Source organism: Tachyglossus aculeatus, chromosome 22 (genome assembly GCF_015852505.1).
Source record: "Tachyglossus aculeatus isolate mTacAcu1 chromosome 22, mTacAcu1.pri, whole genome shotgun sequence".
Lineage (NCBI taxonomy): Eukaryota > Metazoa > Chordata > Mammalia > Monotremata > Tachyglossidae > Tachyglossus > Tachyglossus aculeatus.
The window spans coordinates 28,200,100-28,227,831 of NC_052087.1; the positions used below are offsets into that span (position 1 = coordinate 28,200,100).

The 27,732-nt window shown below is 44.8% G+C and overlaps 1 protein-coding gene and 1 non-coding gene across 8 annotated transcripts in view; both read right to left on the reverse strand.

Annotated features, from left to right (window-relative positions):
• The window catches only part of PHF21A (PHD finger protein 21A), a 230,196-nt gene that overhangs the window by 15,690 nt on the left and 186,774 nt on the right, over positions 1 to 27,732 (reverse strand). For 3 of the 7 annotated variants that reach the window (XM_038764895.1, XM_038764900.1, XM_038764896.1), the window contains exons 7-13: positions 18,057 to 18,308; positions 15,852 to 15,941; positions 12,203 to 12,496; positions 2,597 to 2,695; positions 1,669 to 1,720; positions 827 to 906; positions 285 to 345 (exon numbers count right to left, since the gene is read on the reverse strand). In XM_038764895.1, coding sequence (XP_038620823.1) covers positions 285 to 345; positions 827 to 906; positions 1,669 to 1,720; positions 2,597 to 2,695; positions 12,203 to 12,496; positions 15,852 to 15,941; positions 18,057 to 18,308 — 928 coding nt within the window. The remainder of the gene's footprint in view (positions 1 to 284; positions 346 to 826; positions 907 to 1,668; positions 1,721 to 2,596; positions 2,696 to 12,202; positions 12,497 to 15,851; positions 15,942 to 18,056; positions 18,309 to 27,732) is intronic. The other 4 variants (XM_038764899.1, XM_038764902.1, XM_038764897.1 and 1 more) reach the window with 2 other exon arrangements.
• On the reverse strand, positions 3,637 to 3,774 carry LOC119944220. The gene has a single exon (XR_005455718.1). It is a non-coding gene; the product is annotated as a small nucleolar RNA SNORA7 (small nucleolar RNA).

Genomic DNA, 27,732 nt, shown 5'->3' on the forward strand with positions numbered 1-27,732 from the left:
CTGTGCTATTCGTGGATGGCCTGGAAAGTCAGGGGCTGAAATACTGCTACGAAGCTATTCTGCTGAGCTGGCTTTGCCAAGATCCCAGAAAAGGTGGGAGTGTCTACTCTGAGAGAGATTCAGCACATAAAGACCAGTGGGAAAACTTCTGATACTTTCCCTTTAGGAAAGAAGGAATAATTCCAAGGGGGTAGGAGGGCACACCTCTCTCTCTCTCACATTCACCCCTCTCGCCACCCCCCGCCCCCCGCCGCACTGATAGAGACATGATCAAAGACACTCACCTCTCTTTCGGGTCCCAGGATGCATTGTGCTGTTCAGATAAGTGACTGCACTCTTCTTTCGCTTTAAGGAAAGAAAAGCAACCTTAACTGCTGTTTGTTTTTTACCAGCACAAAAAATGACATAAGATGGAAAATCCCACACATACTACCTGCTGACATGCCAACTACTCAATGTTTATCCATCACCCTACCCTCTCAGACCGAGAGGGTCTTATTGTGTGCTTGCTTCTCAGGAAGAAAATGCCACAGAGGTTAACCGTTCCATGCTCCAGATACCCATCTTGCTCTACACTCCTCTCATCTGTATGTCCAACAGTCACTCACATGTCTATGTCGAGTTTGTATTTACACAAACCTTGGGGGGCAAATGGAGGGGGGAGCAGAGAATCCCAATGAAATAACCATATATTAAGACTCTTAGAGAGACCATTTTTTCCCTGAACTCATGAAGGGTACTGATGGACTGGATGGTTTTTGACTGAAAAGGCGACAGACTTTCACAGGAGCAGTAAAGGCCAATACCAAATTGTGTCTAGGATTACCTCAGGCTCAAAGACTGCTCCACTGTACACTGGATTTGCTGTTGTTCTTCTTTTCCTTTCTTGCCTCTTGCTCTGGATTTCTTGCAAAATGGAAAAGATAAGAGGCATCAGCTTTAGAGAGCATAAGGACTCAGCACTGAGTTCTGTCTAGAAATTTTCCCAGGGGAGGTTAAGGACCCAAGACCAAGCCACGGTCACGATGCACCTTCAGCTGTCAAATCAGCCTACAGCCAAGAAAACAGATGAAGAGGCTATGTAGGGCCACCTCTTCTGAAGTGGGACCAACCTGCTTCTCAATGCAGGTTGAAAGCTTTAAAGCCATTGGACAAATATAAGGGCAAGATGCCTGCTTACATTTAAGAAACCCACCCGCGTAGCTAGACAAAAGATTTGAATGAACCTAGAGTGAAATGATTTTACTGTTCCTCAATTAAATGGTCAGAACGACAGCCCTGTAGTGGTTCTGATCTCCAGTGGTTGCCTATCCACTTCTGTATCAAACAAAAACTCCTCACCATTGTTCCCTCCTCCCTCACCTCGCTTCTCTCCTTCTACAACCCAGCCCGCATGCTTCACTCCTCTGGTGCTAACCTTCTCACTGTGTCTCACCGCCGACCCCTGGCCCAAGTTCTGCCTCTGGCCTGGGACGCCCTCCCTCCTCAAATCCAACGACAATTACTCTTCGCGATTTCAAAGTCTTATTGAACGCTTAGCGCTTAGTACAGTGTTCTGCACACAGGAAGTGCTCAATAAATACGACTGAATGAATGAATGAATGAATAAACGGAGGAATGAAAGCTCTAGGCCAGAAACGTGGTGGTACTAATAGATACTCTTCTTACCTTCCAGATGGTCATGCGTTACCAACCCCAGCGACACCATGAAGGCAAGTTTCTGCACCAAAGACAGAAAAGAATGCTTCAGTCGGGCTTATCGACAGAGACGAACTAGTGTTTGCAGTTCGACCCAGTGGGAAGTTGATCCTGTGGTCTATCTAGTAGCTTTGAAGAGATATGGGCTAAGGGATCTTTGGGTTTGAAACTGTAAGAGGGGACTGAGGACTTTTTGCTCTGAGAAGCTTGGGGTCTAGATTCTTTCCTTCCTAAACATAGGAAAATCTTGTGTGGTAAAAGTCACAATCGGTGGGGATTTTCCAAATACAAAAATATTAACAGTAATAATTCTGGTATTTGTTCAGTGCGTACTTTGTCCCAAGTACAGAGAAGCAGCAAGGCCTAGTGGATAAAACTTAGACTGGGAAGTCAGAAGGACCTGGGTTTTAATCCCGGCTCTGCCACTTGTCTGCTGGTGACCTTGGGCAAGTCACTTAACTCCTCTGCGCATCAGTTACTTTCTCTGTAAAATGGAGATTAACAGTGTGAGCCCCATGTGGGACATGGACTGGGTCCAACCTGATTACTCTGTATCTACCCCAGCGCTTAGAACAGTACTCGGCACATAGTAAGTGCTCAACAAATACCAAAAAGAGCCAAACCAAACCAAAACAAAAAACTAAGATCTGGGGTAGATGCAATTTAATCAGGTTGGGCATAACCTGTAAATTCCAAGGGGTTTCAAATTTCTTCTCATTTAGGTGATGGTGGGGCTCCAGAAGGAAAAAGGCTACTTGCTGCTTCTCAAACTAATGTGCCTGGCCTCTCGGCTTGGCCCCTGCCAGTGGGAGGATAAAGATGTCAAGGTGCAGAAGAAGAAGAAGAAAGGAGATGCCGGGTTAGGGAGAGGGGAATGATGTGAGTTTGGAGCAGGTACCTGGGGATTCTCTTCTCGTTTTGGCTTGGGCGCAGCAGGCGGAGTAATAGTACGACTCTCGGTTTGCTTCTCCTCGGTTTCTGTGTGGGATTTAATAGTCTGGAAGAGGAAAACCAATTGAGATTTTTAGAGTCCACTTTTTTTCATTAATAAATCAGAAATATGCCCAGCAGTTTTGCTGGAGCTGCAGCCACTGGGAAAGAATGAGAAATGAGTGCATGCAGATTACTAGCTGGTAAACGAAGGAATTAATAACATGCGCTCCACGTGAGTAAAAAGTAAAGTCCCTAGTGAAATGGTTAATTTGCAGAACAAGCAAGAAAAATGCAGAATCATGGGAGCCTGAATAACCAAATCTCACACTAAGAGTTCAAGACAGTTAACCCCTAAGGTAAAAGACACTCAGAAACTTACAAGGTTCCTTCCCCTCCTCTTCTCCTGCTTCTCTGCAGTTTCTTAAAAGGTTTCCCTCCTTCTCTCTAAATCCATCTCCTCTATTTCTGCTAGCAGTCTGCTGTGTGACTTTGGGCAAATCACTTCAACTTCTATGTGCCTCAATTCCCTCATCTGCAAAAATGGGGATTCAACTGTCTGTTCTCCCTCCTACTTAGACTATGAGCCCCATGTGGGGCCTGATGATGTTGTATCTACCCCGGCACTTAGCACAGTGTTTGGCATATCGTATAAGCTCAACGAATATGACAATTATCATTATTATTATTATTGTTACCTCTGCCATCGATCCTAACCCCTCTCACCTCACCATTGGTCCCTCTTCTCCTTCCCCTCCCTGCTACCTTCATCCTTTCACTCCCTGTTGGCTCCTTCTCTTTGTCTTCAAATACGCCCATCTCCCCTCTTCCAATCCCACAATCCCAAGCCCTGCTCTCCATCTGCAATTGTTCTGGTAGTGCATCCATAGAGTTTTCTTGGTAAAAACATGGGAGTAGTTTACCACTGCCCTATTTCCGCGCAGTAAACTTGAATCTCCGCCCTCGACTCTCTCCCGTGCCGCTGCTGCCCAGGACGGATGAATTTTCACTTGTAGCAGATTGCCTTCCACTCGTTAGCCACTGCCCAAGCTATGAATGGAATGGGTATGCCTCTGCTTGACTCTCCCTCCTGTAGCCGAGACTGGTAGAGTACTGGAAACTCTCCAGGTGAGACTCTGAGAGGGGATCCCCCTTGTAGTTGTCTACTTTTTCACTGAATGCTCTTTAACAATCTGTTTTTTGTATTCAGGATGAGCCGTACCTTGGTGTAAAACTATTCACTTATGAATCGCGGAGTTCCAGACCCCAATATGGATGGAGAGGGCCATGGACTGTTAGACAAGATGTTGGGTATCGAGATCATAATAATTATGGTACTTGTTAAGTGCTTATGTGCTATGTGCCAAGCACTGTTCTAAGCACTCGGGTAGATACAAGTCGATCAGGTTGGACACAGTCCCTGTCCTACGTGGGGCTCACACTCGTAATCCCCATTTTACAGATGAGATAACTGAAGCAAAGATAAGTTAAGTGACTTTCCCAGGGTCACATAGCAGACATGTGGCAGGGCTGGCATTAGAACCCAGGTCCTTCTGACGCCCAGGTCCACGTATTACCCCAAGCCATGCTGCTTTAGGATAATCAATCATAATCAATCAATCAATCAATCGTTATGTATTGAGCACTTACTGTGCGTAGAGCACTGAAATAAAATTACAAAAAAATCCAAAGTAGAACAGCTAGGGAAACAACTAAAAAAACTGACATTCAATAAGAAAAGGAGAGTAAAGAAGTGATGATGGCTGAAGGAGTCCTGGGAGTTAGTGAGGAGGAGACAGGATGGAAAACCAAGTGCTAAGTAGATAGCAGAAGAGCCCCAATGTTATTTAGGAGGCTACAGGTGAAGAAACATCAGTTGTTCAAGATGGAGCTGAGCGGTCCTCTTAGTATGACTTGTACAGTAAGAAGTAGTTTTGGGTACCATTTAATGAAAAGATGGAGAAGAGCTGGAAATAATTCAGAGAAGAGCAACCAAGCCCACCAATGGCCTAGAGAGACAGATTTCCAAGAAAGTACTGAAAAAGGATGATAATAGCTCGGCCACCTTGATGACTCAAGTGAGCGGTTCTAACACTCGGCAAATATCCAAAGAATGAAACTCCAAGGAGGAAGAGGAATTACTTAAGAGTGACTCAAGGGCTAAACCCAGGAGAAAAGCACTTAAACTGAGCTATTGAAAATTTAGGTTGAACATGAGGAAAAGCTTCATGGCAGAACTGGGAAGTTCAACTGCTTCAAAACCACAGGGACTGAAAAAGCTCCCTCACAGGGGACATTTAATACCGGTCTGGATCACAAACTAGAGAACGCCACCAACTGCTCATCTGCTCCAAAGGTAATCTTTAAACAAGCCCAAGCCGAAGAAATGCTTCAAGGACACACTAAAGGATAATCTGAAGCAATCAAACAAAGCCATCAACAGCTGGGGAGCCGTGACAGCAGGCAAATGTTACAGTAATTAGGGTGTTCTGTCCATGAGGCAAAGAAGCAGAGCTATGAAGACACAAGCATACTGATGCTTTCACCCGACACAGCTTTCACCCACTGCGAGGACTTTCCTTTTGCTTCTTATGAATCTGCCACCTTCCTGTTTCAATGGTACCCTAATTCCATTGTCGTGGGAATTACTGAACAAATTCTGTGTTTTCCCAGTCTACATGACTTTGTGATTTTTAAAACTTCAATAGAATCTCCTCTCAGCTTTTGCTTTCCTAGACTGGAGAGTTCTTGAAGTTTCAGCCTATCTTCTACGGAAGTGTCTTCATCTCCTTGTAATCTTGGCCGCCCTTCTCTGTACTTTCTCTAGCTCACTCTGATGTGGTGACCAGAATTTTATACAATTATCAAAGCGTGGCAATGATATGGTCGTACAGTTCTCACGTCTTTGGCCAACGTTACGTCTTTCAAATGCAGACAGTTGTGTGATCATATGTGAACTAGATGAAATAGCTATTCTATTCCTGGGATATACACTTCTCTCTCCTTTTCGTTAAGATATTTTTCTTTCAAAAAATAATTATTTCCTTTCCTTTCTGAATACCACACACCCAGCGCATAGTACCATGCCCGGAACATAGGAAGCGCTTAACAAATACCAACATCATCACCTATGCCCATTCCTATTCACTCAGATATGCCCATTTACCCAAGAAATTATACTACATATAAAAGATGGTATAACTGTTTATTATTGTATGTTCACCCATGTGAATATAGTTATACATATAATTATTTTCTGCCTTGCAAAATTAATTAATTTACCCACATTTATTAAAGCCATCCTTCTTTTTCCTAGCAAATGCTATGTCCTTCTGTTGCTACCCAGCATAAAAATCTGCATTTGCCTGTGAGCTCCTCCTCTAGATTGGAAGACCCTTGTGGACAGAGATCATGATACCACTGAATTTTTAATTGCTTATTAATTGCTCTGCACACAGTAAGTGCTCAAAAGATACCACTGATTGACTGAATACACTCAAGTTCTTTTTACACACACCTTCTCATGAAACCAACTACAAGGGCAAAGAGAAAGGAGAGGTCTTTTCTTGTTTTGTGCTGTCGAGTCATCTCCGACCCATAGCGACACCAAGGACACATCTCTCTCAGAACGCCCCACCTCCATCTGAAACTGTTCTGGTAGTGTATCCCTAGAGTTAGAGCCTATTGATTTCTTTTAGTCCCCGGAAAAGTTGGCCATTGCTTATTTTCAAGACTGTGGATACGGAGAGGGAGAATGAGAGAGAGAATGGGGGAGAGGTTGTAAAGGAGGGCGAAGAAGTGAATTGTTGGGGATCTACGACCAGTCCCAAACACATGGGATTCCTTAAGAGTCTTTTCCTTCCTAGTGGCTACAATTCAGGGAGCTTGAATTCAATGACACCTCAAGGAACAGATCAATTCCTCTTCTCTGAGACACTGCATAACCCCTATTAAAGCAAAGAGCATCAAAGGGGTATGAAAAATAGGAATTTGGAGAATTACACCAGAGCCACACTAGGCCAATTATTCGCTTCTGTGCCCCTAAAGGTACCTTTTTAATCTAGTGCCCATGCAGCCAAGTGTTTTAAAAAAAGGAAAAGCCTAAATTACATCATCAGATTGGGCTAAACCTCCTTATATTGTTTCCGAGGGAGAGGCCAGGGGAGGGATTGAGGGGAAGCTCTAACATATTCCAAGTTACTTGAGAAAGAGGGAGTCTGTTGGTCAAAGTTTACTCGAGTGAGGCCGGGACAGGGACTCACTGACATCCTGCAAGAACCCCTGCAGTGGACACCTATTCTGAAGTGCTTGGGGTACATATGGGACCTGGACACTGTGACTACTTAGCTATACCGGGGAAGCAGCGAGGCATAGTGGATGGAGCACGAGCCTGGGAGTTAGAAGGTCATGGGTTCTAATCCCGCTGCACCACTCGTCTGCTGTGTGGCCCTGGGCAAGTCACTGCCCTGGGCCTCAGTTACCTCACCTGTAAAATGGGGATTGAGACTGTGGGCCCCTCGTTGGATAGGGACTGTGTCCACCCCGATTTGCTTGTATCCACCCCAGAGCTTAGAACAGTGCCTGGCACATAGTAAGCACTTCACAGATACAATTATTATTGCCATACCGTATCTACTAAATTTACCCTAAGTAAAGCCCGGTCCTGATAAGGTGAGTTCGAGTCCTGGGAAGTAATTCCTTCGATTTCACATACTTCTCTGATGCGGTTTGACAATGTCTGTGGCTACTGATACCTCCTGTGCTCTTAATTCCCCTAGGCCCGTGGAGAAAAAACTGTAAAGGTACTAGATTCCTAATTGCTGGAGGGAGGTGTGGGCATCATTCATTCATTCAATCGTATTTATTGAGTGCTTACTGTGTGCAGAGCACTGTACTAAGCGCTTGGGAAGTACAAGTTGGCAACATATAGAGACGGTCCCTACCCAACAGTGGGCTCACAGTCTAGAAGGGGGAGACAGAGAACAAAACATAACATATTAACAAAACAAAATAAGTAGAATAAATATGTACAAGTAAAATAAATAAATAAATAGAGTAATAAATACAAACATATATACATATATACAGGTGCTGTGGGGAAGGGAAGGAGGTAAGGCGGGGGGATGGAGGGGGGGGAGGAGGGAGAGAGGAAGGAGGGGGCTCAGACTGGGAAGGCCTCCTGGAGGTGAGCTCTCAGTAGGGCCTGGAAGGGAGGAAGAGAGCTAGCTTGGCAGATGGGCAGAGGGAGGGCATTCCAGGCCAGGGGGATGATGTGGGCCAGGGGTCGATGGCGGGACAGGCGAGAACGAGGCACGGTGAGGAGATTAGTGGCAGAGGAGTGGAGGGTGCGGGCTGGGCTGGAGAAGGAGAGAAGGGAGGTGAGGTAGGAGGGGGCGAGGTGATGGACAGCCTGGAAGCCGAGGGTGAGGAGTTTCTGCCTGATGCGTAGGGTGATAGGTAGCCACTGGAGATTTTTGAGGAGGGGAGTAACATGCCCAGAGTGTTTCTGGACAAAGACAATCCAGGCAGCGGCATGAAATATGGACTGAAGTGGGGAGAGACAGGAGGATGGGAGATCGGAGAGGAGGCTGATACAGGAATCCAGATGGATACAGTAATCTGGAGGTGAGACCGGCAGGTTTTGGTGACGGCTTGGATGTGAGGGGTGAACAAGAGAGCGGAGTCGAGGATGACACCAAGGAGTCGAGGATGACACCAAGGTTGCAGGCTTGTGAGACGGGAAGGACGGTAGTGCCATCAACAGTGATGGGAAAGTCAGGGAGAGGGCAGGGTTTGGGAGGGAAGACAAGGAGTTCAGTCTTGGATGTGTTGAGTTTTAGGTGGCGGGCAGACATCCAGATGGAGATGTCCTGAAGGCAGAAGGAGATGCGAGCCTGGAGGGAGGGAGAGAGAGCAGGGGCAGAGATGTAGATCTGGGTGTCATCAGCATAGAGATGATAGTTGAAGCCGTGGGAGCGAATGAGGTCACCAAGGGAGTGTGTGTAACTCGAAAACAGAAGGGGACCAAGAACTGAACCTTGAGGAATCCCTACAGTAAAGGGATGGGAGGAGGAGGAGGAGCCTGCAAAAGAGACTGAGAATGAACTAACAGAGAGATAAGAGGAGAACCAAGAGAGGACGGAGTCTGTGAAGCCAAGGTTGGATAGCGTGTTGAGGAGAAGGGGGTGGTCCACAGTGTCGAAGGCAGCTGAGAGATCAAGGAGGATTAGGATAGAGTAGGAGCCGTTGGATTTGGCAAGCAGGAGGTCATTGGTGACCTTTGAGAGGGCAGTTTCCATGGAATGTAGGGGACGGAAACCAGATTGGAGGGGGTCGAGGAGAGAGTTGGTGTTGAGGAATTCAAGGCAGCGCGTGTAGACGACTCGTTCAAGGAGTTTGGAAAGGAATGGTAGAAGGGAGATGGGGCGATAACTAGAAGGTGAGGGGGGTCAGGAGAGGATTTTTTTAGGATGGGAGAGACATGGGCATGTTTGAAGGCAGAGGGGAAGGAACCAGTGGGGAGTGAGCGGTTGAAGATGGAAGTTAAGGAGGGGAGAAGGGACGGAGCGAGAGATTTCAAGAGATCAATCAATCAATCAATCAATCGTATTTATTGAGCACTTACTGTGTGCAGAGCACTGTACTAAGCACTTGGGAAGTACAAGTTGGCAACATATAGAGAAAGTCCCTACCCAACAGTGGGCTCACAGTCTAGATGAGAGGGAATGGGGTCAGAAGCACAGGTGGCTGGAGTAGCACTGGAGAGGAGGGAAGAGAGCTCCTCTGAGGATACTGCTGGGAAAGATGGGAGAGTAGCGGAGAGCGTTGAGAGTTGGGGGGGTTGGAGAAGGGGGGGGAGTGACTTTGGGGAGGTCGGACCTGATGGATTTAATTTTATTAATGAAGTAGGAGGCCAGATCGTTGGGAGTGAGTGAAGGAGGAGAAGGGAGTTGAATGTACGGAAGAGCTGACGGACATGTGTGTCCATTAGGGAGGAGAAATAGTTTTGTCTGGCAGAGGAGAGGGCTGAGTTAAGGCAGGAAAGGATAAACTTGAAGTGAACGAGGTTGGCATGGTGTTTAGACTTTCGCCAGCAGTGGTCAGCAGCTCGAGCACGAGAGCGAAGGAGGCGGACAGTGGCAGTGATGCAGGGCTGTGGGTTAGTGGTCCGAGAGCGGCGAAGGGAAAGGGGAGCGAGCGAGTCTAGCTGAGTAGAGAGGGTAGAGTTGAGAGCAGTAATCTGATCATCAAGATTGGGTAGAGAGGAAAGGGAGGCGAGGTGGGGTGTGAGGCGCTCAGAAAGATGGATGGGGTCAAGAGAGCGGAGATCTCTGTGAGGGAGTAATATGGATTTACAGGGGAAAGGAGTGTGAGTGGAGGCAGGTGAGAAGCTTATGATCAGAGAGAGGGATTTCAGAGTTGGTGAGGGTGGAGACAGTGCAGTGGTAGGAGATGATGAGGTCAAGGGTGTGACCAAGTTGGTGAGTGGGCGAGGTGGGGTGGAGCAAGAGGTTGAAAGCGTCAAGGAGAGATAGAAGGCGGGAGACAGAGGAGTCACCAGGGATATCCATGTGGATGTTGAAGTCTCCGAGGATCAAAGTGGGCATGGAAAAGGAGAGAAGGACGGTGAGGATGTGTTCAAACCCAAAAGAAGAGAGGGAGAGATATTAAATAAGCAACAAGATGGATCGGATAATGAATTCCATTCTAAAGAAGGATACTCTGCTGTCTCAGCTTGGGAATTCCTGAGCGGCAATACCGTAAGAGGCAGCCCAATTTTGAAAGATCACAAGTCAGTTCATGGGAGATATTTCCCTAGATAAATGACAGGGTGAGAGATGAGTGGATCTGCTGTTTAAAAAAAGAGAAGAAGGATTCTTTTCCTAAAAGCCCAGGGGAACCTCCTACTGGTTTTCTACCTGGGTCAAAGATTGTGGCGAGACAACAACCTTAGGTCTGATCTCCTTCAGGTATCACGGAGACATTACAAATACAGTCCCGGAATTGGGAGGAGATGAAAAGGGCAAAAAATAAAGGGAAAGAAAACCCAGTACAAAGATGCCTGACTCCTTGGTTATAAAGTTCAAGCGATTAATACAGGAAGAGAATATCCAGTATTTTAAACTACTTCTGAATTATAATCATTTTCGAATGTTCTTCAAAGCTGTTAGGATATTAAAAAAAATGAAGCAGCTGGCTTGAGCAGTATGGGATTTCAGTACCATGTTAATCCTGGCCCTGCAGAATGGCAGCACCCTGCCCAGCGTAACAGTGATATGTAAAATGGATTCCAGACCACATGTGCATCTGAAGTGACTGGCAACGGATCAGTATGTTGCTTGAGTTTCAAGAAAGAGGCCTCACAGGAAACCCTCTCTCTCAGTACCATCCGACCCTCCACCCTGGAAGGAACGGGACCGGTTGGGTTTTCAGATGAAATCAAACAGGACTAAAGGCATCAACGCAATGAACCGTGACCTAATTAAAAACATTCTTTCAAACAGCATGCTTCCCTTGGCAAACCCCTCCCTCCCCCTCACGGTTGGTCATTCCTGAAATGAGAAGGGACGACTGAATAGCTCAGAATCGCTCTCTCTCCCTCTCTCTCTCTTTCGCTTTGCAGGTGTTTCTATCACGAGACCCTTAAGCATCCTTTCGAAGTTAAAAATGGATCTTTGGATGTGTTTCCACTTGAGAGAGAGCAATCTGGCTTTGGAAGCACAAATGAAAGATGTCAGCATCTGAATGAAAATGTCTGCGTCCTCTAGGGTTAAAGGACATTGCCGGACGCTTTTAGGGGGGTTTTCTTGTTCTGGACTCTCCGATACCTTAACCGACTGCGGAGGGGCTGGAAAATGAAATTTCTTTTTCCTGCTGGTTTTCTGCTTCTCTACTTGTCGGAGAGGATTTCCTTCCCTGGGTTCCTAGAGGGCCTGAAATGAATATGGCGTTTTCTGTTTACTACCTTGTCTGTGCAACAGCATCCTGAGTGAGAGCAAAGCTCTGGCAACAGAGCTTGTCACTGAATTTCTTCTGCGGAACCAGCAGGGAGAGAAGACGGTCACATAGGAACAAACGTGCTAGATACTTTGTATCTGTAATGGGATGCTGTGTAGAGAATCATCAAAACTTTTCTCCGCAAGACTTTGGGTCCGAATCTCTTAGCTCCTCTGAGCAGTCATTTTATTATCTGACTCAGAGCCAACGGCACAGGGAACTGGATAACTAACTCCCCATAGTCAGAAGCAGCGTGGCCCAGTGGAAAGAACACAGGCCTGGGAGTCGGAGGACGTGGGTTCTAATTCCGACTCCACCGCGTGTCTGTTGTGTGACCTTGGGCAAGTCATTTAACATCTCTGTTCTTCAGTTACCTCATCTGTAAAATGGGGATTAAGATCGTGAGCCCCACGTGGGACAGACACTGTGTCAAACTTGATTAGCATGTACCTAAAAACAGCGCCTGGCACGTAGTAAGTGCTTAACAAATACCACAATAGTTATTATTATTATTACTATTAACCCTAAGACTTGTTGGGAAGAGTGCTTGGCCAGACAATCCGTTCGACGTGCGTACCTGCTTTTCAACGCTTGGTTTGCTGAGCTGTACGGTCTGAGGTCCAGCAAGTCTGGTTCCGGGAGCTGCTATCACAATGCTGGTGAGCTGGGCCATGGGGAAAGTTTTGGCTATGGTGGCGGTTTGCCCATTCACGACCCGGACTGGGTGGATGGAGTTCTGGGAGGTGGGGAGGGAAGTGGGGGTGAATTTCGTCAACATCACAGGCCTCTGAAGGAGCTGCGGAGCTGCAAGCATCGGAGGAGGAGCTGGGGCGATAGGAATGTTATTCTGGGCCACCGGTTTGGGTCGAACCTGGGAAGAAAGTGGGGGAAAAAGGGTTGTCATGATTTTACAATTATATATAAATACCACAGATAAACTAAGGCGCTATCACATCTCAAATACTGGGTCGCGGGTAGGGATAATACACTTTTATTTATTTAACTATCATCTCCATTCTTCCACACAGCAACTCCAAACAACACGGAGGCATACCTGAGTGCTTATTTACAAAGGCCCATCCTGAAGAACTGGGATGGTGGCCTAAAACAAGAGGCAACGATCTTCATTCTGCACGTGGTTTATCAAACATCTTGCCTGATATGAGACCCCCTTCGGCAATGACAGCCCTCAAACCCCCACTTCCCCAGTGGCAGCCCATTCCAACGGCATGAGAAGCAGTGTGACCTAGTGGATAAAGCACGGGCTTGGGAGCCAGAGGACCTGAGCTCTAATCCCGGCTCCGCCACTTCCCTGCTGTGTGACCTTGGGCAGGTCGCTTAACTATTCTGTGCCTGTTTCCTCAACTGCAAAATGGGGATTCAATACCTCTCTTCCTTCCTACTTAGTCTGTAAGCACCGTGTGGGATGGGGACCGCATCTGGCCCGATTAACTTGTATCTACCCCAGCGCTTAGAAAGGTGCTTGACACCTTGTGCTTATCGAATATCACAAAAACATCACATAACAACAACAACAACAAACCAGTTTGGTTTCTGGACTCCTTGCTGCTCGCACTGCTCCTGGCCCATCTCCTACTCCAATTCCCAAGGGAACAAATCCCAGGCTGGTCCCCACTTCTATTCTAATTCTCTAGGGGCATCAGTAGAACCACTTGATCCTTCCTCATCTTATCAGGATGACAACACAATCTTTCTTTGGCACCCTCCCGACTGCTACTGCTAAGCCAAATCACTCCGAAAAGTGTGACCTGATATTGGTGTTTGTGGGAGATTCAATGCCTTAGACCCCATGCTGAAAGTAGGCCTCTGATAACAATGGCTTTGTGAGTTCTACGGTATAAGCAGCAGCATGGCCTAGTGGCAAGAGCCGGGCTTGGGAGTCAGAGGACATGGGTTCGAATCCCGGCTCCACCACTTATCTGTTGTGTGACCTTGCAGAAATCACTTCACTTCTCTGGGCCTCCATTATCTCAACCGTAAAATGGGAATTAAGACTGTAAGCCACTTGTGGGACAAGGACTGTGTCCAACCTGATTACCCTGATCTATCCCAGTGTTTAGAATTGTGCTTGGCACAAAGTAAGCACTTATTCTTATTATTATTATGGTTATTGATACTTTGCTCCCTTTGTGGAGCAGAACTAAAAGACCTCTACTGGTAATACTGACTGCTGTTTCTTCCCTCCATTCTTTATGACATTAGCATAGATTTAGATTTGGACAAACACAGGACTGCAAGGCCACAGGCCGGACCTGCCTTGAGGATACTGAGGCCTTGGGGTCTGGTTGGGACTGGTAAAGAGCCAACTTGGACTAGGTTCATTCAGTCGTATTTATTGATTCAATTGTATTTACTGAGCGCTTGCTGTGTGCAGATCACTGTACTAAGCACCTAGCACCGTTGCCATCACAGTACTTTTGGATTCCTCACTGATCCCAAAACAGGGAGCTGAGAAGTACAGGGAAGCTTACCGTGGTTTACATGCAAGCTTGGGCCAAACCAGAAATGTCCGGGGCCTCATTCTACAGGGGTGTTGTCCTGCCCGGGGAAGGTTTTTATACAGGTTTAGTTGTCCCCATGGGACCCTGGCCTCTTCACCATTAGGAATGCTTATCAGCTCCTCTCTGATCTCCCATCCTCCTGTCTCTCCCCACTTCAGTCTATACTTCCCGCTGCTGCCTGGATCATCTTTGTGCAGAAACGCTCTGGGCATGTTGCTTCCCTCCTCAAAAATCTCCAGTGGCTACCAGTCAACCTATGCATCAGGCAAAAACTCCTCACTCTCAGCTTTAAGGCTCTCCATCACCTCCCTTCTTTCCTTCTACAGTCCAGCCCGCACCCTCCGCTCCTCTGCTGCTAATCTCCCCACTGTGCCTCGCTCTCACCTGTCCCGCTGCCAACCCCTGGCCCACGTCCTCCCCCTGGCCTGGAATGCCCTTCCTCCACACATCCGCCAAGCCGGCTCTCTTCCTCCCTTCAAAACCCTACTGAGAGCTCACCTCCTCCAGAAGGCCTTCCCAGACTGAGCCCCCTTTCTCTCCCCCCCACCACCCCCACCTTACCTCTTTCCCCTCCACACAGCACCTGTATACATGTTTGTACAGATTTATTACTCTATTTATTTTACTTGTAATATTTACTACTCTATTTATTTTATTTTGTTAATATGTTTTGTTTGGTTGTCTGTCTCCCCCTTCTAGACCGTGAGCCCGTTGTTGGGTAGGGACCGCCTCTATATGCTGCCAACTTGTACTTTCCAAGCGCTTAGTACAGTGCTCTGCACACAGTAAGCGCTCAATAAATACGATTGAATGAATGAATGAATGAATGAATGAGTGAATCAGCAACCTTTGGGCCCAGACCACTTCTGGTTCAACCAAGCCTCATTTCTGGTCTGGCTTGGACCCAGAGGGGCCTCAGTCCAGCTCCTGCGGCCTTTACTAGAAACGTCTGCTACCTCTAAGTAGGCTCTACTTCAACTTTCAATCAGTCATATTTACTGAGTGCTTACTGTGTGCAGTGCATTGTACCAGATGCTTGGAAGAGTACACTGTAACAGAGTTGGTAGATGCAAGCTTGTTGTGGCAGGGAATGTGTCTGTATATTGTTATATTGTACACTCCCTAGTGCTTAGTGCATGTTCTTCACACAGTAAGCGCTCAATAAATACAACTAAGTGACGTGTTCCCCCTCACACTGAGCTTGTTTGGAAGGATGGTCTTTCCAGAGGATATCTATAATGAAAGACAACCAAGCAGACATTTTGAACTCTAGACATTTCCCTTTTTCTCTTGAGCTGTTCCTAATGAAACACAAAGATGAAGCAAACTTTACCAGAGTCTGGAGAGCAGCACTCTTGGCTATGCCTAAACTGAACACTGCAAAGCCTTATTATGTATGCCTCAGGAAAGGGGTAACATGTTCTTGTGCTAATTGACTGTTCCTGCTTCTGCTTGAGAGCACCTCTTTCATAAATAGAACATTTTCCTTCTGACAACAGATAGTCCCACCCCAGAATGCAGAGCAAAACGAGGATTTTTCAGAGTGCTGTGAAACTGGGACCTCCCAGGTATTGGTGGCTCTTATAGCACGCTGCTGTGGCACTTGGAAAGAAAGCCCGAGGTGAAAAGAACGGAGCTCATGTCTTAGGGATCCCGTCCTTAGGTTCCCGTCCTCTCCGCTGCATTTGACCTAGGTCCACTCACCTGCGGAAGGAAGTTTGGACGAGGAGTGAGCCTGGGAGGGGGGATAAACTGTGGTACTTTGATGGGTTGTGGAGGTGTTGCCTGAACCTGCTAAAACAAACATTGAAGAGGCAGTTAAATAAGGGGAGATGGTGTGGTAGAGGAACATCAAAGCTAAGCATCTTAAAATAACAGCCTCACGGCTCCTTGGCATGGTCTGGCTTTTCTCACTGCAAACAGGTTTTCACTGCGACCCAGCCTGAATTAACACTGCATTACAGGACGCTTTTATACACTCTCATTCCTCTATGCCTTGGATTGCAAATTGAAGCTAACCACACTCCTGTTGCATCGCATACCCGAATTGTGGAACTTAGCAGGCTCAGCAATCCTGGCCAGTGTCCTTTGAAACTCCTCAACTTCTGCACTTACCTATTTTAAAAGTCAAAACGGGTTCCGCAACAGAGAGAGGAGGAGGTAGAATTAAATCTGGTAGTCTGGACAAATGGCCCTTCTCCTGCCTTGAGAGCTTTTATCTAACTGGGAGTAGCTTCCTAGCTCTTGGTATATGGTGAAAGTAAGGGGTGGCTTCCGGCATGTGAGAGGTGGCACTCCAGTTTGATGGATCTCTTTGCCTTAGACGGGTAGCTAGGCTTCATTCAGGACTTAGTATTCCTGACCCTCAGATGCCCTGGGAGTCATTTTCTCTAAAGAATGCAATTTTCAACCAAGACTTAGGTATATATTTTTCTTTGAGCGTATCTGCTTTCAAGGGGCTTTATCCAAGAAACTTTCCCAAACAATTGGGGTTCGAGTGCTTCCTGCTTCCGAGAGCCGTCTCTGTTCGACAGGAGGACAAGTGTGCCAATACCGACTAGTTAGCGTCTTTTATGTTTTAAAAGTGTTCCGAGCAACTCTAAGGAGAGGAAAGCCGATAGATCTGTCAGGAGAAGCCTGCAGAAAGTTTTTCCCAGAATGTTAGCCCAGAGCAAAAATGCTCAGATCCTTCAGCTCTGCAGGGGGCAAGCATGGAGAAACTATGTAGGAAGCAGTTGGGGGTGGTTGGGGAAGAGAAGCAGCGTGGCTCAGTGGTAAGAGCCTGGGATTGGGAGGCAGAGGTCATGGGTTCTAATCCCGGCTCCACCACTTATCAGCTGTGTGACTTTGGGCAAGTCACTTAACTTCTCTGTGCCTCAGTTCCCTCATCTGTAAAATGGGGATTAAGACTGTGAGCCCCACGTGGGACAACCTTGATTACCTTGTATCCCCCACAGCACTTAAAACAGTGCTTGGCACATAGTAAGCGCTTAACAAATACCAACATTATTATTATTATTAACAGCAGTCTTAATACCACATTGTGAACTGGAAGACGACGGAGGTTCAATGATTGAGATTCAGGCTCCCAGGCTCTCTCTTCACCCACTACTTTTCAGCTCGCTCTCTCTGGTCCTCTCAAGCTAACTTCTAGCTGGACCTCCCTCTTGACCATCGCATCGCCATCTCCACGTTCACACCGTTCCACCAGCTTAGAAACGACTCCCCCGCTCTGCCTTCGCTGAGACAATAGACCACATTTCCCTCTTCTTCCAAGTTTTCCTAAATTTCCCAAAGCCTTTCCCTGCCAACACTCCTCTAGAACTTTCATATTAATTATTTATCTCCTCCCTCCGCACCTTGATATAGAAATAACATAGACACATGGTAAGACAGATTGCACCGTCAATCTATCCTGTTTACCTCATTTTGAAATATTTTCATCTGTCTCCCCTGTCCGAATGTAAGCTCCTCATGGGCAGGGAACATGTTTTAAACTTCTGGGTACTATCTCAAGAGCTCAGTACCTTGCATGGCACCCACTGGACACTCAATAATTACTACTACTAATACTATTACCACTACTATTACTACTTCTTAAATCGAAGATGATCAGAAAACTCTAGAGGTTGAGGGCAAGAGCTAGAATTTCTGCTGATCAACACCCCGGTGAAAACACTATGCTGTCAGAAATGTTCCCCAATTAATCAATGTCCCAGGGAACTTTGGTCTAGGAAGGGATATAACACCAAGTCCCAATATGGTACCAAATTGTCCTATTTCTTCAGGGTGAAGTGATCTGATCCTCACTGATAACTCTAACTAGTCCTTTGCTGAAATATCCCCAACCTCCTCACTTGCAAACCCAACCTGCTGCTGCCGTTGGTGTGATTTTCGCTGTGGGCTTACCAAAGTCACTGTGTTTTTTGCCACTATTTGGACAGCTTCTGTTCCAGGTCCAGTGACCTTACTGGAGGTCTGGAGGTTGACTGGTGTGCTTTGCACATCAGTGCTGAGCACAGCTTTCTGACTATTGATGGCGGTCACCATGGCAATAGTGGGCCTCTGGCCCACAACGGAGGCAGGCATGGTCGCAGTTGCGGCTTTCAAGACAAGAGGTAGTGTCTTCGTGGTGATCATAGAAGCTGTTGTTACAGTCTTCTAAAGGAAAGAGAAAAAAAAATTAAGAAACCAAAATATGCCAGGCTGGGGGAGATGTTGCTGACTCCGGGCAAAAACAAAGTATTGATGCAAACAATCAAATTCCTCTAATAAGAATAACAATTATGGTATTCGTAAAGCGTTTACTATGTGCCAGGCACTGGGGTGGATATAAGCAAATCGGGTTGGATGCGGTCCCTGTCCCAAGTAGGGCTCACAGTCTCAATCCCCATTTCACAGATGAGATAACTAAGGCACAGAGAAGTGAAGTGACTTGCCCAAGGTCACACAGCAGACAAATGGAGCTGGGATTAGAACACATGACCTTCTGATTCTCAGACCTGGGCTCTATCCACTCTGCTATGCTGCTTTACTGACTAGCTTCTTTTTTATCCATGAAAACAGCACCAGACTTATCATGAAGGCATCAAAAACCCTTTGGCTGCCAAAGTGCTCAGACACGGGTAACTCTTCTGTGTGCAATCTCACGGCAATAATTGGACACTGATGTGGATAAAGAACATGTCTGCCATACTGAATGAAGTTCTATGCGTGCAGGGCAGAGGTGGTAGCAGAATTCCTCATGCCAGGTCTAATTCTGAATTCTCTCCAGAGGAATGCTGTCAGAAGGTATTCATTTCATCATTTTTGTAAAGTTAGGTTGTTGACTAGACCCATTTCCTCTCCCCTCATTTCTCTTTAGGAAAATCAGCAAACGAACTAGTTATTTGCCACAAGGACCAATAGTGAGCTAAGAGGATGGTGTCCTTTTCTCTTTGAAAAACCACGCTGTGGAAAAGGGAAGTGGACTTCACTATGATTTAATACCTACGAGGCCACAATATCCAAGCTCCCAGTATTCTGAAATTCACTTGCTCCCTTTGCTCTTCCCCCATCCCAGCCCCACAACACTTATAAACATACTTGTAATCTTATTTTTTTGAACTGATGTGTGTCTCCCCCACTCCAGACTGTAAGTTCGTTGTGGGCAGGGAATGTGACTGTTTATTGTTGTATCGTACTCTACCAAGTTCTTAGTACATCGCTCTGCACAGAGTAAGTGCTCAATAAACATGACTGAACAAATGAATGAAATACCAGTTCCCGGTACCAAAGAGATATGAGTCTTCTACTTCAACTGTCAGAGAAAGTTTTAGAGTTCGTGACTGGAGAACTTGCTCTGGAGAGCCCAAATAAAAGGGATTAAGACTGGGTGAAAGAAAAAAATAACAATAATAGTATTAGTTGAGTGTTTACTATGAGTCAAGCTCTTGGGGTAGATACAAGATAATCAGGTCCCATATGGGAATCACAGTCTAAGTAGGAGGAAGAACAGGTACTGGAACTGAAGCAGAGAGAATTTAAGTGACTTGTTCAAGTTCCCACAGCAGGCAAGTTGTACAGTGAGCCCGTTGTTGGGGAGGGACCGTTCTCTATATGTTGCCGACTTGTACTTCCCAAGCGCTTAGTACAGTGCTCTGAACACAGTAAGCGCTCAATAAATACGACTGAATGAATGACTAGAACCCAGGTCTTCTGACACCCAGGCCCGTGATCTTTCCTCTAGGCCAGGCTGCTTGTCTAGGATAGGATAGGATAGTAAGAATATATGAAGCCAGAGAGCAAGAAGAGCAGCAATTAAAAAGAACTGAGGCTAGCAAATGGGTTATGCAGCTTCACTCTTCGAAAATCTTACAGGCTAGTAGACAGAGGAGAATAATCTTATGCTGCAAAGACAGCCTCACTCTACCGCGGGCCAACAGCAACTGAGAGCACAGATGTATTAAGAATGGGGGGAAAAAAACCTGGCCCTTTTGTCAAAACTGATGGGGATGACAACTCTATCAGTCTTCTCCTTTGCCCTAGTCCCCTTGAAGGGTCATTCATTCATTTCATTCATTCAATCGTATTTATTGAGCGCTTACTGTGTGCAGAGCACTGTACTAAGCGCTTGGGAAGTACAAGTTGGCAACATATAGAGACAGTCCCTACCCAACAGTGGGCTCACAGTCTAGAAGGGGGAGACAGAGAACAAAACAAAACATATTAACAAAATCAAATAAATAGAATATGTACAAGTAAAATAGAGTAATAAATATGTACAAACATATATACATATGTACAGGTGACAAATACATACAAACATATATACATATATACAGGTGATATATACATATACACAGGGTCTCCATTCATCTTGAAACATTTATAGTGGCCTCCACAGAAGTGACTATCAAATATCTAGCCAGCGACTCGGACTGAATTTCTTAGCTTGGGGTCCTATTCACTTTTAGTGTCTTGCTTCTTGATTAATACCACCTGGCTTTGAAATGCCTAACCAGGGCACATAATGAAGCAATTAAGTTGTACTGATCACTTTAATAACTTGACCTTACAAATTCACAAATTTTCACAACTAAAATTCACTAAAATATCTCTAGCGTAATAAAGGCATAGGAAGAGAGAAAAATATTGGGTTTCCAGAAGACTAATCCACACTTTGACTACCTTTTGGCCTAACCAAATCACTCATTCTCTTTACTTAGTTTTCCTTTCTATAAAATGAAAGTGATAACACTAAACTAGTCCTTTTTTATGGTAATTTGTGAAGTGCTCACTATATGCCAGGCACTGTACTACATGCTGAAGTAGATACAAGCTAATCAGGTGGGACCCAGTCCATGCCCCACTTGGGGCTCACAGTCTTAATCCCCATTTTACAGATGAGGGAACTGAGGCCCAGGGAAGTTAAGTGGCTTGCCCAAGGTCACACAGCAGACATGTGATGGGGTCAGGATTAGAACCCACGTCCTCCGACTCCTAAACCCGTGCTGTTTCCACTAGGCCACACTGCTTCTCAGAGAAAGTATGGACTAGTTATGTCTCCATGGATGATTAAACTAGATAAATGCTAACTACATTTATTACTAATGCAATGAGGAAAGAGTTACATTTTAAGCTAATCTATGAAGAGCTTGTTAGAATAACCATCGCTCTAGTATTCGTTTTTACTTATAAGCATGAAAAGACAAATATTTTCGGTATTAGTAATCACTTATCACCAGGCGATGACTCCAACGTGGATGACTTCACAGGTCTAAAAGGAGAATTCCAGTTACTGTAATGCAGTGATACAAATTTCCCTGAACAGTGTGGATGCGTAATACCTCCGCAGTAGAGGTTAAAGTACTTTTGTGGAAATTGTCTATCTGGCCCAGGCTTAAGATGATTGTGAGTAAAATAGGCCCTGGGTAAAAATGAATTCTCCAATCAATCTTTTTAGGACATTAATGTAACATTTAGAGAAGCAGCATTGCCTAGTTGGAAAAGTGCAGGGGTGGGGGTCAGAAGGACCTGGGTTCTAATCCCAGCTCTACCACTTGTCTGCTGTGTGACCTTGAAGAAGTCACTTCACTTCTCTGGGCCTCAGTTCGCTCATCTGTAAAATGGGGATTAAGAGTGTGAGCCTCATGTGGGACAGGGACTGTGTCCAACCTTACTGACTTGTATCTACCCCGGTGTTTAGAACAGTGCTTGGCAGATAGTAAGTGCTTAATGAGTACCATAACTATTATTAATTATTATTACTATCTGGGTTCTAATTCCGGCTCTGCCATTTGCCTGCTGGGAGCTCCTAGACTGTGAGCCCATTGTTGGGTAGGGACTGTCTCTATATGTTGCCAACTTGTACTTCCCAAGCGCTTAGTACAGTGCTCTGCACACAGTAAGCGCTCGATAAATACTGAATGAATGAAAGTCACTTCACTTCTCTGAGTCTCGGATAACTCATCTATACAAAGGGGATTCAATACCTGTTCTCCCCTTTACCTAGACTGTGAGCCCTGTGTGGGACAGGGAATCTGCCCAGCAATTATTTTGTACCTATCCCAGCATTTAGTACTTGGCACATTTTTATTATTATTAAGTGCCGTCTAGTCGTTTCCAATTCACAGCGACTGCATGGATACACTTTCTCCAGAACGTCCTGTCCTCTGCCATAATCCGCAACTTTTCTAATGGTTCTTCCGTTCTCGTTGTTATGGTCTCTATCCGTCTAACTGCCTCTTCCACGTTTTCCCTGGACTTTTCCTAGCATTAGTGTCTTCTCCAGAGAATTAGTCCTCCTGTTTATGGGTCCAAAATATGCTAATCTAAGTCGAGTCATTTGGCCTTCCAAAGACCACTTTGGTTTAATTTGCTCTAAAGTCCATTTGTTTGTCGCCTGGCACATAGTAAGCGCTTAATACAGGCCACAGTTATAATAATGATAATTATTACATGATCTCAGTCATTCAAAAGGTTCTGATTCCAGGTCTTATTCAACATTAAATAGATGAACTTTAATTGGACAGTAGCTAGAGTGTGAGGGCTAAAATGGCCAGGGGGCCCGAGCTTTGAAAAAGAACATTCATTCATTCATTCAATCATCATCATCATCATCAATCGTATTTATTGAGCGCTTACTGTGTGCACAGCACTGCACTAAGTGCTTGGGAAGTACAAATTGGCAACATATAGAGACAGTCCCTACCCAACAGTGGGCTCACAGTCTAAAAGGGGGAGACAGAGAACAAAACCAAACATACTAACAAAATAAAATAAATAGAATAGATATGTACAAGTAAAACAGAGTAATAAATAGATAAATAAATAAATAAATAAATCCTATTTCTTGAGTGCTTACTGTGTGCAGAGCACTGTACTAAACGCTTGGGAAGTACAAGTTGGCAACATATAGAGACGGTTCCTACCCAACAGCGGGCTCACGGAACATGGGTTTCCTGACCTGGGAAAGATGCAGAAAAGCATGCAGCCAGCCCAGGTGATTTTTCTTAGGCTACATTTTGATGGAAGTAGGGATTGGGACTTTCTGGTTGGTGCTGTCAATCAATCAATCAATCAATCGCATTTATTGAGCGCTTACTGTGTGCAAAGCACTGTACTAAGCGCTTGGGAAGTCCAAGTTGGCAACATATAGAGACAGTCCCTACCCAACAGTGGGCTCACAGTCTAAAAGGGGGAGACAGAGAACAAAACCAAACATACTAACAAAATAAAATAAATAGAATAGATATGTACAAGTAAAATAAATAGAGTAATAAATATGTATAAACATATATACTGTCAAATGCAGGCTAATGTCTAGTTGTGTATGTTTGCGAGAAAGTGTCAGTTTCCAGAGTTTCACTAGAGGGCCCTTTAACTTTGAATAAAACTCAACTTCTACGACACAAGAGCCGACCTGGAAGTTAAAGCACAAATGCTTACCAAGGAACACTGACAACAGCGAGATATTTAGTTTGCAATCAAGTTTTTTTGCCGGCAAAGCATGTAGGAGACACCCACATACACACACCGCACGCGTGCATGCTTCCAAATGGGCTCCGTTATGCACACTGGCTTGGAAGGAGGGTTATTACTACGGGATCCATTTCCCCATCCCACACTCAGCTTTCGGATTCCCTTTTTCTGTGTGTTGGGGGAGGGTTTCGCAGTTTTGCATTCCAACAAAGACAGTACCTGACAAGCAAGGAAAGCTTCCTTTTATCATCGAGAAGTTCGATTTGCTGGGTTTTATTCACTGTCCCTTCCTTTCTGTTTACATTATGTCCCAAACGCTACACTCAACTACAAGTCAAAGCTTTCTTATTCCTCTTTAAACTGAACTACGGTAATGCTGAATTGATATCCATGAAATAAATCAGCTGATTTGTCACACGAAGAGATTCCATAGAACGACAACCCTTTTGTCAACTCCTGAAGAGAAAATGACTACCATGTTAGGAGGTAGCAATTAGAACAATCTTTGCTAATTCTGAAATTTGGCCGCTGAGAAGAAAATTTCCGTGGATTTTTTATTCATTGTCCCTTCCTTTCTGTTTACCTTACGTCCCAAATGATACACTCAACTACAAGTCAAAGCTTTCTTATTCCTCTTTAAACTGAACTACGGTAATGCTGAATGGAAAGCCATGAAATAAATCAGCTGACCTGTCACACGAAGAGATTCCATAGGACGACAACCCTTTTATCAACTCCTGAGGAAAAAAAGACTACCATGTTAGGAGGTAGCAATTAGAACAATCTTTGCTAATTCTGAAATTTGGCCACTGAGAGGAAAATTTCCGTGGATCTTTTATTCATTGTCCCTTCCTTTCTGTTTACATTATGTCCCAAACGATACACTCAACTACAAGTCAAAGCCTTCTTATTCCTCTTTAAACTGAATTACGGTAATGCTGAATTGAAAGCCATGAAATAAAATCGGTTGACCTGTCAAACGAAGAGATTCCATAGAACGAGAACCTTTTCGTCAACTCCTGAAGACAAAAAGACTGCCATGTTAGGAGGTAGCAATTAGAACAATCTTTGCTAATTCTGAAATTTGGCCACTGAGAGGAAAATTTCCGTGGATCTACGAACCCTGTTTATTAGCAGGGAAACCTACCCAACAGGAAACTGTGAATCTACCACAATTCCTTGCTTGTAAACACAACCTGAACAGACTGTACAACAGAGAGGGAGCAACCTCTTCTAGACTGTGAGCCTTTTGTGGGCCGGGATTGTCTCTCTTTGTTGCCGAATTGTACTTTCCAAGCGCTTAGTACAGTCCTCCGCACACAGTAAGCACTCAATTAATACGACTGAATGAATAACCTAGGTCTGTTGATAGCTGATGTGCACAGCGAAGACCATACTAACAGACTTTCAGAAGCAATATAAAACCTAGATGGAAGGTATTTTAAGTCTGTTTAAATTACTTATTTCCAGATACCTTCTCCGAGATTGAAGAAATGGCAATTGTTCCTTGGGTGGCTGCAGTTCAGGTTTATTTTTTCATCACTGCCTTTATTTATGAAAAACGGACGAGAAGAACTACGTTCCCCTCCAAAATCTAAGTGTCACTTTTCTATCGTCACCAGTCAAAATTCCCATAAGTGGGACAAAACCAGGTAAGATTACCGAGGTCACTAATATCAGCAGCCTCAGCCTATTGCCTTCATAGCACTACACCAGGCACGTAGGAAACATACAAAAAGAGTAAAGGAACTGTGAGAAACTTACAATCTAATGGATACAAATACCTCTAAAATGAAAACACATTTGAGCTGCAGTATTTCACCATTATCCTCACCATCCAACCCCCCATCTTACTATATCTTAGAAATTCACAAGTTTCAATGTTTTAGTTTATTAGACTCCCCAAATCAGCTTAAGCTGATCTTTGAATTTTAACTGTTCCTTCTTCTTTCTTCAATTTGAAAACTCATTGACAAACACCCACTGGACTTTGAAGGGATTTTTTTTTTTGTTTTTTGGTGGGTTTTTTTTCCAAATGGAATTCAACCATAGGTTTCCATGTTACTGCAGTTTCACGCAAAAACTGATCTCGAACACGAAAATCCAGACTGCAACACCCCAAATTTACAAATACTGAGGAGAACTTGAATGTTTACAGTTCAGGAAAAAAATTGAATAGGATTGAAAATTTTTCCCCCCATATGTCATTTTAAGGGGGCTTCGCACACCATCCTCACCATCCAACCCCCCCATCTTAATATATCTTAGGTATTCACAAGTTACAATGTTTTAATTTATTACACTCCCCAAATCAGCTTAAGCTGATCTTTGAATTTTAACTGTTCCTTATTTTTTCTTCAACTTACTGACAAATACCCACTGTACTTTGAATGATTTTTTTGTTTTTTGGTGGGTTTTTTTCCAAATGGAATTCAACAACAGATTTCCATGTTACAGCAGTTTCATGCAAAAACTGATCTCGAACATGCAAATCCAGATTGTAACACCCCGAATTTACAAATACTGAGGAGAACTTGAATGTTTACAGGAAAAAAAAATTAAATGGGATTGAGAATTTTTTCCCCCATATGTCATTTAAAGGGGGCCTCACAGAGCAAAGACTTCAACAGCAATTAGGGAAGGACTGCTGGATAGGGGTTCATTGCTCAAATAGCAACACCGCCACTGTTGCTTAAAATTCAGAGTTAGATTTGGCATGAAGAATTCAGATACCCGCTCTGTCCTGCACCCGCAGAACTTCATTCACTAATGCAAATACCCTCTGTGCCCACATCAGCCTTCAGCCTGCACTGAGAAGCAGTGTGGCTCAATGGAAAGACCACAGGCCTTGGAGTCAAAGGTCATGGGTTCAGATCCCGGCTCCGCCAATTGTCAGCTGTGTGACATTGGGCAAGTCACTTATTTCTCTGTGCCTCAGTTACCTCATCTGTAAAACGGGGATTAAGACTGTGAGCCCCCCGTGGAACAACCTGATAACTTTGTAACCTCTCCAGCACTTAGAACAGTGCTTGCACATAGTAAGTGCTTAATAAATGCCATCATCATCATCATCATCAACATCAACAGCTATTGCTGTGAGACTGCACACTGAAGGGTTAGTTTGGTCTGAGCACTTTGGCAGTCTAGGGATTTTTTTACATCCTTGTGATAAATGTGGCACAGTTTTCACATGAGTGAAATGAGAACTCAGCTGTGTGTGTGTGTGCGGGCACAGGTGCATGTGTGCGGCTTTTTAGGTGTTTGTGTAGCTTTATAGTACAGTACTTAATTTTTTTTATAGTATTTGTTAGGAGCTTACTATGTGTCAAACACTGTTCTAAACCCTGGAAGGGGTACGAATTAATTATGTTAGACACAGTCCCTGCCCCGCATGAGGTTCACATCACAGTCTAAGAAGGAGGGAAAACAGGCATCCCCATTTTAAAGTTCAGGCAACTGAGGCACAGAGGAGTGAAGTGACTTGCCCGAGGTCACACAGCAAGCAATCGGCAGAGCCGGGATTAGTACCCAGGTCCTTCTGACTCTTGGGTTCAACCTCTCTTCTCTAGGCCATGCTGCTTCCAAGTTCAGCACCCCGAAAAACAACACTATTTAATTAAAAGTATGAACTGACTCTACAAATACACAGAAGGGGATAATAGGATGTTTGATTAAATGGGTTGGATTATTTCTCCTGGCTTCCCACTGGAATGACAGCTCGCCAACGCCGGCTTTGCTAAGAGTGTCTCTTTACGTATCAGAGAGGGAGTGCTTCAAGTTCTTCCATAAGAAGTTATCAAATAATAACAATAATATGTATAACTAATGCTAGTGTTAACATCAGTCTTAAAGTCTGATGCTCTAACCTAAAAGTTTTTCACTAACAGGGGTCACTTCGATTCATACGAGATGATCTTTTTACAAGGGTTCCGGCTCTCTCACTCTACATTACATGCTCTACAGATCTTTAATCAGTGCATAAACTTGCACAGTACCTTCTGACTTCATAATCGCATTTAGATCTAGTTTAAATGTTCCTAAATTCCTGTTTTGTCCTATTCGGCCTGGAGTCAATCCTCCAAAATCAAGTTTTCTTTGTTGGGTTTGGTCGGAAGCATGGGCC